Source organism: Syngnathus typhle, linkage group LG3 (genome assembly GCF_033458585.1).
Source record: "Syngnathus typhle isolate RoL2023-S1 ecotype Sweden linkage group LG3, RoL_Styp_1.0, whole genome shotgun sequence".
NCBI classification, from domain to species: Eukaryota; Metazoa; Chordata; class Actinopteri; order Syngnathiformes; family Syngnathidae; genus Syngnathus; species Syngnathus typhle.
This window is the reverse complement of record NC_083740.1, coordinates 3,414,366-3,427,326: the sequence shown is the minus strand read 5'-3', so window position 1 is coordinate 3,427,326 and position 12,961 is coordinate 3,414,366. Positions and strand designations below refer to the sequence as shown.

At 41.0% G+C, this 12,961-nt stretch overlaps 1 protein-coding gene across 5 annotated transcripts in view; it reads left to right on the top strand.

Annotated features, from left to right (window-relative positions):
* Window positions 1-12,961, top strand: part of ubn1 (ubinuclein 1) — a 60,201-nt gene extending 47,240 nt beyond the window's left edge. Inside the window, exons 9-20 of one of the 5 annotated variants that reach the window (XM_061273770.1) lie at window positions 8,827-9,127; window positions 9,591-9,731; window positions 9,792-9,883; window positions 9,948-10,477; window positions 10,575-10,645; window positions 10,734-10,857; window positions 10,944-11,068; window positions 11,157-11,273; window positions 11,874-12,017; window positions 12,090-12,140; window positions 12,236-12,756; window positions 12,827-12,961. In XM_061273770.1, coding sequence (XP_061129754.1) covers window positions 9,084-9,127; window positions 9,591-9,731; window positions 9,792-9,883; window positions 9,948-10,477; window positions 10,575-10,645; window positions 10,734-10,857; window positions 10,944-11,068; window positions 11,157-11,273; window positions 11,874-12,017; window positions 12,090-12,140; window positions 12,236-12,731 — 1,935 coding nt within the window. In that variant the 5' untranslated portion in view covers window positions 8,827-9,083 and the 3' untranslated portion in view covers window positions 12,732-12,756; window positions 12,827-12,961. Of the gene's footprint in view, window positions 1-6,264; window positions 9,128-9,590; window positions 9,732-9,791; window positions 9,884-9,942; window positions 10,478-10,574; window positions 10,646-10,733; window positions 10,858-10,943; window positions 11,069-11,156; window positions 11,274-11,873; window positions 12,141-12,235; window positions 12,757-12,826 lie in introns of those variants that run through there. The other 4 variants (XM_061273768.1, XM_061273767.1, XM_061273771.1 and 1 more) reach the window with 4 other exon arrangements.

Below are 12,961 nucleotides of genomic sequence, written 5' to 3'. Positions count from 1 at the left end.
CTAAATGGATAAATAAATCACAAAAAATGAGTAGTATTAATTTACAAGTTATGTTATCAAGTTTATAATTCAAATTATTCTGGCATATCCATTATGCAAAATACATAACCGCTGCCACCACTTTTTTTTTCCTCTACAACTTGTCCAAAGCACATTAATGACATAATGAAAGGGACGCACCTACCTGTGCGGAGTTTGCATGTTCTCCCCGTGCCTGCGATGGTTTTCTCAGAGTGTTCTGGTTTCCTCCCACATTTTAAAATCATGCACGGTGGGCCGATTGATCGCTCCAAATTGGCTGAGTGTGTGTCTGTGTGCCCTTCGATTGGCTGGCGACCGATTCAAGGTGTCCCCCTCCTACTGCCCAATAACGTTATTTATACATATAGATGATACTTTTTCAGTTAAAAAAAAAAAATAAAAATCTTATCTTATAATGTGTGTCATCAGAGCTAAAGTGAGTATTCAACCACCACAATTGGATGTTCTGACTCATTAAAGTTCAAGGTTTTTGATTGGTTTTCAAATTATATATGGGCTAGATTAAAATGACCTTTATTTCTCTTCACATGCAGTCATTAAAACAAGAAGTGGACTTCTTCATAATCGAGTATCTTGATTTTTATGGTGGAGAATGTCAAGTCGGCGGTCATAATATTAGATGTAAACGAACAATACGGGCTGGGATGTTTCCATAGTTTGTTTTCCGAAGCTAAATAAGAGCGCTCTCATCTTTTCTCACATTTTTTCTTTTGAAGGAACATTAATGTTTTTCTTCTTTGGTTGTTACTTAAAATGTTGCCTATTAGCCCGGAACAAGTTAATTTACAGTACCTTACATTCCATTCCATGGGAATTTGGTTTTACCCTTTAAATCAGAAGAAATTCTTGGGCTTGAGGTTTCTCTGTATTGTGTTTGTTTTTCCTAATGAGTGATGTTTTTCAAGCGTTAACGTGTCGTGCGTACGCTTTGAATAAACTAATTATCCAGTTGAGGACTTGTCTAATGGCCCTCGACTTGAAGCGTGCTTTGGAAAAGGAAAGGTGTCGAAATTTTCAGTCATGAGAGCAGCAACTGGCTGTGCAGGTCCACATCTTTGAGGAGGAGCGTGGTGGTGGTGGGGGGGGGGTGTAGACAAGAACGTGTTGGGGAGGGTGGCAGGGAGGGAAAAAGATTATACATATAAATTGTAAACGGTGTCGCAGGGGCCAAATCTTGCCCGAGGCGGTGACTGCTTCATTTTGTGTTAAATTTCTTGACAGAGAGACACCGGCGTGCTGGTGAATACTGAATGGTAATCAGAGCTGCTTGAATAAGTGCCCCCTCCCTCCCTCTTCCATTATACTGTGAATTAATTCGACTTTATTTATCCAATTTCAGGAGCTGACAGAATGTTAATTTGAGTTGAGATTTCTCTCCGCTGTTCCGCATGTGACCCTGCAGCCCTGGGATTGGCGTGTTGTAATAACCTGAATCTTTCACCAGAAGCTCCGATAATTGTTACCTTATTAGCATGTAAATTGTTTAATTAATATTATTATGAAGAAGCATATAATCCCCTCCGTCACTTGACCCCCGCGAGTCAGCCGAGGAGCAGGCTCTCTGCATTTCAATGTAGGCTGCTTTAATGTCGCCTTGCTGCAATCTTAGTGTAACTTTGAGCACTTAACAGGCGCTTTTGATGTCACTTCATCTCTTTCTTTATTTCCCCGCTGCTCCCTCTGATGCCTATTTATTTTCCACATCAGAATCCATCGCTTTCTTGTCATTTGCTTAGAAAGGCCCCTTCTCTCACAAAGGCCGCCCCCCCACACACACACCCCACCTTCTTCCACTCTGCCGACGGCGGTGCGAGCCAAACGCACGCGGCGCTCGTTGAAAAGCAGCCCTTGACATGAGGTCCCACGAGAGCGCACCATTTAAATTCGCCTTTCTTCCTTCCTCCTCCCATTTTTTTTTTTTTTTCATTTGCCGAGCACGGGTGACATTGTCAGATGCTAGCTTTAATTAACTTGATAATAAGATGGGCAATTCACGGACAAGGCTAGCCAGCAGCTTGATATCACCCGCCCCACTTCAACATGCAGGCAGAGAACTGCGGCCACACTTTCGAAACAAAAAACAAAACATGATTTCTCCTCTCACTGCATTTTATTCTGATGACTCCAAACGCAAGATGTGAGACCATCATGCTGTAGACGCGTACCCCCCTCGCCCAACACTTTCCATCAGCTGCTTCAAATAACTTTCTAGTGAGTCTTGTTGTCTCACTTTTATTCAATTACAGTTTAGTTACGTAACACCGTAATGCCTGCCACGACTTGAACCCGCCCCCCCAAAAAAGTAAACACTATATTTGCATATCTGAGTACCATTTGCATATGTTCTCAACATGATGAATTTTAACCAAATAATTTATCTTCAAAGATATAAAATGTAAAGCCACCTCTATTAATTCAGGATTGTCCATTTTGATGACATAGCTTGTGACATGTTGACAGTTGACATTCTGGACACCTCGCATATCTAATGAGCCCCCCCCAAAAAAGAAAAAAAAATCATTGCGACGGAGTATTTGCGTCTTAATACATGAGATATCTATAATTACCATCTTGTCCTTATGTCTTACGCCTGAATAAATTTGCAGCACGCTCACAGAGACTCATTATTAGCAGCTTTCAGCGGAGGCCTACATGCATCAACTTCACTAAATCAATATGGAAATAGCGAGTGCAGAATGTATTCTACTGCCTGAGCCAATCGTCTTGCAGATATATTTCCAATGTGCGGCTCAGAGGAGACACAATTAGGCCCATCCTGTAATATCCTCCTGCACGACAAAGGGGAATAATAGCCAGTCACTCAGTTTAAAAAAACTAAACGCATAAAACAATAAATCCATAAGGTGGAACGATTGTCTACACAGAGGTCGTACTGTAGTTAACAACTAAGAGTAACTTAAAGAGAAAACAAGCAATTAGTTTTCAATTTACACTCATGCATCACGCAGGTTGCGTAAATAGAGGTTTTTTTTCCACAGAAATTTTGTGCGTATTGTGGATTTTCGTAAAAGGGGATGAATGTACCTCAAGGTTTCGTGATATTTCTTTCAGTATTGATTTTCACACAGAAGATGGGTTGAACAGCCATTTGGGAATTGTACTCTATGTCAAAGAATGATACTAAAACAAATAAAAACTCAACTAAAATAAAACACGTGTAGGGATTATCAACCGGTGGGTCGCAGCCCTCAAGTGGTCCGTAGTGGTATTGCAGGTGGTCTGCGAAATAGGAAATGGAAAATTCTTTTTAAAAATAAAATAGATTTCTTACTTAGACTTGATTTATTTTCCAGCTAATTTTGTGAATCAATTACCCATCCAAATTACCGTATTTTCCATAGTATAAGTCGCAGGTTTTTTTTCATAGTTTGGCCGGGAGGGCGACTTGTACTCAGCAGCGACTTATGTATGTGTGAAATTCTTAACACATTATATCATTTCACATGTTATTTTCACACTAAACCGCATGAGGGCGCTCTAGGCCTGTGGAATAATTGGAACTGCAACTGACGATGAGTCTGACGTAAGCCACGTAGAAGAGGAAGTGCTGCGGAGGTGTTTATAAGTGACACAGAGAATGAAGATTTTGTTGAATTTAATGATTTGAAGTGACGCGGATGGTTACGCGGATAAACTTGTTAGCATGTTATTTATGCTATAGCTATTTGAATCCCCACCATGGTTTAAAAAAAACAACCACATGAAGATCAGACGTGTCACCCTGCAGGTTAGCAAACAATCTTTCTTAGAGGACTTCAAGCCTCCACTTGGCTCTCAAGAGAAGGAATCAAGTCACATTTAATTTTTAATTAGCCAAAGCAAGGTGATGAAGAGGAGCCTTAATTAGTCCATTGCTGCGTGTATAAGTTAATTTTAACTATCGCTCATTATTTAACCAATCGCTTGATAATTAAGTATTTAATCTAAATTAATTGCTGGGTGCGTTTAGATCGCGCACATGCGAGGTGAGTGGAAGCAATTCCAATTACAAGTGAAAGGATTGCAAGTATTGATCTTGTGTTTTCTGCACACAATGGCAGCTTTGATCATTTGGAGAAGTAAAGAGCCCATTTGCAGCTCCTTCTGTGCGAGCAATTAGAAACGTGCTCGCTTCTAATTACGAGCCTAATTGCGCTTGTGACCGAATATGCAAATAGTGCTTGTTTACTATTCCTTGAATCTACTTCCTCTTGTTCGGAGGGATTAAACGTGATGGCCTTTTCAAAATCAAAGCAAACAGCCATCAAATGCAGGAAAAAAAAAATAAATATATATATATATATATATATATATATATATATTAATTAAAATGTTTGTTTTATAAATTTAATTGTGTGTTTTTGTAGACAATAACAATGATGCAACAATAGCCAAATATGCCAAAAGAACTCAGCTGGTCACTCTTCTCAGTTGACAGCACACCAATCGTAGCATGACAATAAGCCGTCCTAACATGTGCCTAATTGTTTACCACAGCTTGTTTACATAAACACTAAGTGGGGGAGTTGTGGGGGGTGGGTTAAATATTGAGGGCCTTGCACACTGTAAGACAGAGCTAGGGAAATTAATTTTAAAAATGGTGGCAGATAATTACTTATCAATTAAAGCTCCTATCCTGCTTAATTAGGCAGCGTTCATTAAATTCTGCCAATTTAAACCTTAATTAAAGCTAGCGGGGCCTGACAGAAGAGCAGGGGGCAGCAAAGAGCGCCCTCCAGTGCGCCATAGTGGAAGTTATGGGGCAAAGTCTCAACCCCATCCAACGTTAAGTCTAAGACTGCCACAAACGTTGCTAAAATAATATAAGAACAAGAATTTAATCATTCAAAATACTTACATGGTCACCATGCCACACCATGTAGTGTTTTTATTATGGCACGGTGGAGCATTGGTTAGCACGGCCGCCTCACAGTTCAGAGGTGCAGTGTTCGATTCCAGCTCTGGCCTTCCTGTGTGGGGTTTGCATGTTCTCCCCGTGCCTGGGTGAGTTTCCTCCTGGTACGTCAATTTCCTTCCATATTCAAAAAACATGCGTGCTAGGCAGATTGATCGCTTATAATTGATCGCTTCAAATTGGCCGTAAATGTGAGTGGTTGTTTGTAAAACCTCCATTTTCTTAAACACTTGGGCCTATTATGCATCTAGTTTTTGAAGGTATCAGTAAATAAATAACTTTCTTAGCTCTTGGTACATGCAGGGCTCAATATTTTGTTTAGTGCTACCAAGGTTGAATAGCTCAGTTTTGCAAAAAACTGTTTTAAAAACATTGACCTAACAAACTGCAAAATACAATTATATTTACAAACTAATAAAACTACTTTGTAAATATAATCATAACAAAAACGTGTGATTGTTTTCGGGTCGAACAATTATTTGGGAACGTTACTTTATTGCACTACAAAAATGATTGTGACCTTGTATTTTGTTTCATCTTACACTGCATGCACAAGTAACCCATGCATTTTTTGCTGAAATACTGAAAGCTGTGAAAACAAAATAAAAACTAATCTAAATGCAAAATGATTAACTACTGGGTGTGGAAAAAGTCGAAGAACCCCTGCAGTACATCATCCCGTCAGACCAAAGTATGATCCTGATGTAAACAGAAAGCAAGCCTGGTCTTTAGTGGGGGGGGGGGAAATCCTTGAACAGAACATTTCCGTCCATTGATGATGATCGGCGTCCCTATTAGCCAAAGACAGTGGCTACTCTAGCCTCCGCTTTGATTTAACTCCTTCTCTTCCGAGAGGCCATTTGACAACAAAAGCCTCAGTGCAGAGGAAGGACTTAATTAATATTGGCTCCTGTTTGCTTGAGTTAATGAATGAGTGAATTATGCACCTCTGGGACGACGCCTCCCTGTTCAGATTGAATGACCGCCCCCACCCCCTCCCGCTTCCAACCCAGCATTGTCCTCCAATTTCACCATCCTAAACCTGCACCGGAGGGACCCGTGTCACCGAGCAGACCGCTATGCACGCACACAAAAAGAGTAAGGCCTCCCCCCCCCCCAGTGAGTCCATCTGTCCTGTCCATCTTTAGCCAGCCCGGGTGTGTTTTGGTTCATTGTCTCCTGAGTGTTTATTGTCTTAATGCAGAGCCGCTGTTCCAACCCATGTCATCGGCTCAAATAACTTCCATCCCATTAACACGTTGAAGAAGGAAAGGGGAGGAGGGGGAGGAGGGGGAGGGGGACTTGACAAACCAAAATTGGCTGCAATCTGATCCCCCTCACACACACACACATACACACACACTCACGTATTTTGGTCAGATGAGGAGTTGGAGGCGAAAGAAAGGGGATCTATATTATTTGCATTAAAAGCCTTGCACCGTGAAATTCATGTATAATTACAAAAAAAAGGGGCTGGTGGAGAAAATGTGTGTGTGCATGTGTGTGTGTGCGTGTGTTATGCAAATGGGGAACATGTGTGGAGCCAATCATGCTCAGAATTGGTTATTTTGTGATATGCTAACACGGAATATATGGTGACAGATTGCAATTATCCCGTTATTGTAATTGTCAAAGTCAATTCAGTGCAGGCTGACTGCATCGGACTACCGTGGAGGGAAGCAGTGCTTATGCTGAGCCCTTTAATACGCTCGGAAATTAGATAAATACCCCATTTCCGCAAATAGTGGCCGGGGGCATTTATTTACTTAACTGCAGATGAGGGCTGGCATCAATTAGAGGGGGTGGCCTTTATTTGTAAAAACATTTTTTTTTAATATTAAAGTGATCCCTTTGAGATTCACTGGGTTGAAATTTGATTCTTCAAGTTATATTTGATTCTATATTGATTTAAATACTTGTTGGTTGTAGTATTTTTTTTAAAGACTATTATTGGGGTAACACCCCTTAAAACTGCTGGCTTTAAATAATAACCCAAAATGGGATTACATTTTTATTTCATTTTTTTAAATCCAATATGGGTTAAAAATAACCCGATTAGAAATATTATTTTCAACCCACCAGGTATAATCTATGTTGGGTTGTTTTTAACATTAAAATTGCTAAATTGAAAACAAGCAAACATAGTTTTAAAAAATCATTATCAAACTAAAAAACTAGATTATACATATCAGTCAACTTTGGTTTTAACATGCTTAAAAATGCTCATTTGGGGAAAATAAATTCTAATGGGGAAAAGGCAGGCATCTATTTGAGATGTTTGAATGGATGACGTGCCCAGTGACTAATTTGACAAAACATGGAAAAGCCAATGTGATCAAATTTAATTGCTTATGTCAAATGAACATATGTGAAGCAGTTATGCCAACACCTGGTGAGATCGGGCGCGTTTTTAATTCCCGATTAAGGAAACATTCTGCTCATCACTCCCAATAAAGTCAACAAGCACAGGTTGATTTGCACGCTGAAAACCAAATCTTCCCCCTGCAAGTAGTAATGTGAAAATTGTGTAAGTTACAACTGGCATGAAGACAAATACAGGCAATATTGCATATACAACTTTTTCCAGCATCCATCCATCCATACGTTTCGTATTGTTTTTTTTCGTTTATTCAATTTATGTTTTCAATTATGTTTATTTCCAGTAACTATTGTCCTTCTATTCATTTGTCTCTACTGCCCCGCTGTGTTGGAAGAGTGCAGTGCAGGATCCAGGTAACCAGCCACTCTAATGAGGACAAGTGCTATAAAAAAATAAATAGTTCAATGAACATTCCAAATCCTTCCACAGTTTGTTTGAGCCAACTTGGCAACGATGCAACCATGGCCTCACGCATGATGTCCTGCGTAGGTCACAGCAATTACAAAAGGAGTCCAATCGTATGATTTACGTGTCATCCTCTTGATAATCGTGGGGTGCTGCCATGATGTGACGTGATGTGTTGCTTTGTAATGCTGTCCAATTTTCTTTCTGACTCGCCACTGACATCTATTTGAAGAAAAACAAAACGGAGGGCATTTGCCGACCGAAAGTTAGTTAGTGAGTTAGCGAGTGAGTTAGTGAGTAAGTGAGTTAGTTAGTTAGTTAGTGTGTTTGTTTGTTTGTTTGTTTGTTTGTTCGTTGGTTAATTAGTTAATTAATAATTGTGTGTGCTATGTGAGGAATTAATAATAATAATAATAATAATAATAATAATAATAATAATAATAATAGTATAATAATAAGAAATTAATTGATCGCCGCCATGTTGCGCAGGTAATGGCACACCTGACAATAATTAGCCGTTAACGCCAGTCACCTGCCGCCTTCGCCACTCCGTGTCTTCTCCACGGGTAATGGCGCAGCCCCGCCGAGTGCAGCTCACCCCTTTGCCCACAGACGTCCAGTCCTGTGCAATGAATGGAGCCGTCCTCACTCCGAAGTCGCAACCCGAACCCGGTGGTGCCTCCCCGCTCGCAGCGCACTGCGGGTCGGGTGTTATTCGCCTCGTCGTCTCGTTGTTTGAGCCGGATGAGCGAAGCTTTGCCGAGTTTAGTTACACTCAGCTGCTGGAAAACAAGGTAAACTTTTAAAATTAGTTAACTTTGTTCTATTGTAAAGAATTAGTTTGTGTGCTTTTTTTTCTTTTAATCATTATCAACAGGGATTCTTGTGAATTGGATGTGATTCAATAATAAAAATTTCGGTGCACATTGTTATTAAAATATAAGTGGATTAAGTAAATCCTATTGCGTGTTTGGTGTGGGGGGGGCGTATCTGTTTGTTATAAAACTGAAGGGTTTTTCTTTTCAACTAATATGAGTTGAGATAGTAAAAGTTGTCAATTATCAAAGTGATAACCATTTTCTAGTGCCACAACGTAAATGATGAAGTCGAGACCACGTCCAGATGTGAAGTGGGGGACCAGAGCGAGAAGCAGCATATGGCTTCTTCACTTATGAGGAACTTGGAGAAGAAATATGCGAGTAGCTGTTATCTCCTCTTTTGTCATTGTCGTCCTTCCAAGAAGTCTTTTGAGCTGACGTGGACATGCAAAAAAATGTTGGTCCTCATTGCAGACGGTCAAGAAAAAGCGGGATCGCGTTCAGGACTTGATCGATATCGGTTATGGTTACGACGATGAAGATTCCTTCATCGACAACTCGGAGGCTGTAAGTAATGTTTTGCTAATGTCTCATCAGTATAACGATGAGTTTCATTAAGTCTACCTTTTAAAAAGAAATAGTTATTTTTTTATTATTAATTGGCACCGTCAATGAGGTATGAATGTGTTTGTACTGCAGGTTTGTTTCTAATGGTTTGCACATTGGTCAGATACAATTAAAAAAAAATATATATATATATATATATATATATATATATATATATATATATTTTTTTTAGAATGCTCAAGCCCAATCTAATGAGTATAGCATGTATTTTGGGAATTAAAATGTGCCATAATAAAAAATGTATAGCTTTGTAAAAGCGCAACAATGTGTGTTAAAAATTAAAAATGTATTTTTTTTTTTATTACTTTTTTTTATTTGACCACGCTTTCATCATATGCCCACAGACAGTGATGCAACACTGTCTCTAAGCAGTGTCCCAACTTGACCTCCGTCCTTTCCACAGTATGACGAGTTTGTGCCGTCCTCCATCACCACCAAATTTGGAGGATTCTACGTCAACTCTGGCGTGTTGCACTTCCGCCAGATTTCTGACACTGAAACGGACGATGGGACCACAGGAGAGATCACACCAGAGACCACCAAGGTAGGCCAACAATCGCTTCACCGAAACATAGCCCAAGTTTGTGAGACGCTTCATGTACAGAAACGTGAACTTAAAGATGGACAAGAAATGCCAAAGAAGAAAAGGCGTCGAAACGTTGTACCAGATAAAAATGGCGCCGACGGGAATTCCAGGTGAGGTTTTGTGAGCCTTAAATTGGGCAAGCGTGTGACGTGCTGTTGGTCTTTCGCAGCGTAGCATCAGACGAGCTGATGAAGAAAAAGAAGAAAAAGCTTTCCGGAACTCTGAGCGTCACCAGCATGCTGAAGAAGTTCCGTCGAGAAAAGGAGCTTGAGCGGAAGAAAATGGAGAGAACTCATCAGCGCATGGCGAGGACGCCGCTAACTCCCGTGACAGCACAGTGCCCAGCTGATACAGGCGGCGGCGGCTCTGGATTGGCCGACCCGTTGCTCAGCTTGATCGGATCCACAGATGAGCAGGCACTTCTCCAGGCGGCCAGCACGGTGGAATTTGACATCGACCTGGACTGTTTGTTGGATGTCGGCGACGAGATAGCAACGCCTTTAATGGAGCCGCCCTCTCCAGAGCAGCAAAGAGCAGAACATCGCCACCTGCCTGAAGCTTCCTATGATGCAACACTGTCTCCAAGTAGAAAGATGACCCAACAACAAAAACCTCCTCCAGAGGTTGCATCCTCATATCAGTGCGTCACCCTGCCCGAGGGACTCCCACCTGCCCTGGAGGACAGCATCAAGAAACTGATGCTGGTAAAGTGCACCAGTGGTCCACAATCACCATGATGCCACCCGCAGGTTCTCAGTACTGTTGCACAAATGCTCACTTGAACGTATTTCATTTGGACAGGCAGCCAAGACTTCGGAGGGAGAGTCCAAACTCAAGTTCTTCACCCCGGAAATCAACGCCGTGCTGCTGGAGTAAGTCAGATGGAAAGAAATACTCTGTCAAACAACCTAGAAGTTACAAAGTGTTTACTTTTGACTCGTTACCTATGTTGATCTTCAGTATTGAGCGCGAGTGTCGCGAGCACGGCGGCCAGTTGCGCTCCCGGGTGTACACGCACTTGTCGTTCTTCCTGCCCTGTAGCAAGGAGACGCTCCTCAAACGTGTCAAGAAACTCAAGCTTGCAGTGAGTAGTTAGCTGGAACTCGAGTTTTGTTGTTGTTTTTTAACTGAGGCTTTGTTTTTGTTGACTTTGTCCCCGCTGACACCAAGGAAGGCTTTTCAAACGTGGAGGATCCCATGCAGAAGCTGAAGGATGCCATCGCCAGAGCCATGCCCGAGCAGATTACGCGTTTCAAACAACATTGTCAAGAATATGAGCAAGTCAAAACCCTGAGGTGAGTTAGTTTCGAGACAAGTCTCCTTTTTTTTTAATTAATACTTATTATAAGTACTTCTGACACACAAGATTATGTTTGTCGTCAGGACAATGGAGGACGGGAGTGACGTCAGGCAAGGTGGACAAGGCAACAATTTGGAAGAGAAGGGGACAAAAAGAGGAGGCGGCCCAAAGAAGCTTTTCGAATGGAACGAGGAGATCAGGTGATGAAATGCTACTTGTTTATTAATTGCTCACATGTGATGCCTCTTTTTAAGTACTACACGTATAAAAGCTATTTTTAATTATAATAATCTGCCAACTGAATATTTACTAAATTGCACTAGACCACCATGAAAATACTTTTATCTATTCTGCGTGTGCAGTATTTGTCTTCCAATTACAGTATGTAAATTCTGTAATTCTGTAAACTCATCAGTTGAGTTTTAATGAACCAGACTCTAGAATTGGTTTAGGATCATTAGAAAGCAATGCGCATACCCCAGGGTTGCTAAAGTACAATAATTCATTCTCCTGTGGTGAATTTTGAATGATAAAATAGATCTGTCGTATTTATTGTCTTCAGTTTAGCGTCAACAAAAAAAAAAAAAAAAAATCTGAAGTTGTTCAACTTCCAGGTCTGTCAAACCTATGATAGCCATCAAAACCCTGCATAAGCGTTTTCAACCAAATTATTTTTTAAGTAAATGCTAATAACTTAAGATCTAAAACTGTATGCAAAGACTTGCTATAATAATAATGATGATAAAATATGCGGTCTATCTTAAACCCATCTGAATGAACTGTGGTCATTCTGTCCACAGGGAAGTTCTGCATCATGTCCTGAGGGAAAAACTTTCAGTATTTCAAAACCAAAGTGACGGGAGGGAACAGCGGGAAGAGTACCTCAAGACCCTCTTGGTCAAGGATGTCAAACCTCTCTGGCCCAAAGGCTGGATGCAATCCAGGTATACGATGAGTGCCGCCGCTTTCTTACTTTTATCATCATTGTTGCATTTAAAGCATGCCTGTGCCTTCAGGGTGCTGCTGAGTGAGAGTAGGAAGATATTAGGCCTCCAGCTAATGTTTCCGTGAGTCATTCTATGTTTAATTTAGGAGTTTAAAAAAAAAAAGTTTGTTCTAATGCTGACTGCTAATCCTGAAACTTTCCCCTATATGCGAACAGAAAGAGGTCCAGATCAGAAAAGAAGCAGCTGTCAATCACTGCGCCGTCAGTTTCTGATCAAAATACAAGACCGCTACCACTTAAACTAGAACTTCCTTATGAGGCAAATTCAGTAGTCGAACAAAATTCAAGCGCGTCCCGCGTGACGACTGAAGATACCGAAGTGATCGTCCTGGATTCGGACTCGTCACCAACGCCCAATGATGACCTGTCAGCGATTCTCTGTGAGCAGGCTCCGGTTCACATGGGCTCGCAGGCTTCCCCCAATGAGCTCTTTGCGGCCGCTATCACCAAATACAAAAGTTCCCTTCAGTACTGGAACTTGAGTGTGGCAAACGGCACCCCCCCGCTTCCACCGCCACCTCCTCAATGCAGCCCAGTTAACTTTCCCGAAGGAGGCCTGTCTCACGCGGCCCTGCCAAAACTGCAAGATTTATTAGGTACCCCGACAGATTTGGGGCCAGATCTACAGAGAGGCTCAGATGTCATTGTATGAACTCTCCCATGTCTTGCTTGATAAAGTAAGTCAAGATTTTTATCCTTTTAATCATTCATATTAGATGTTACTACTTTTTTTTTTTTTCTCCCTAGATGAGTGTTTCCATGGTGGTGGTCACTAGCAGCAGTCACAACTCAAAAACATTTGAAAGCCTTTTTTGGTAAATGCTTGATTTTTTTGTTTTGTTTTGTTAGTACAAATAAAGATTTCACATTGTTTCCACAGAA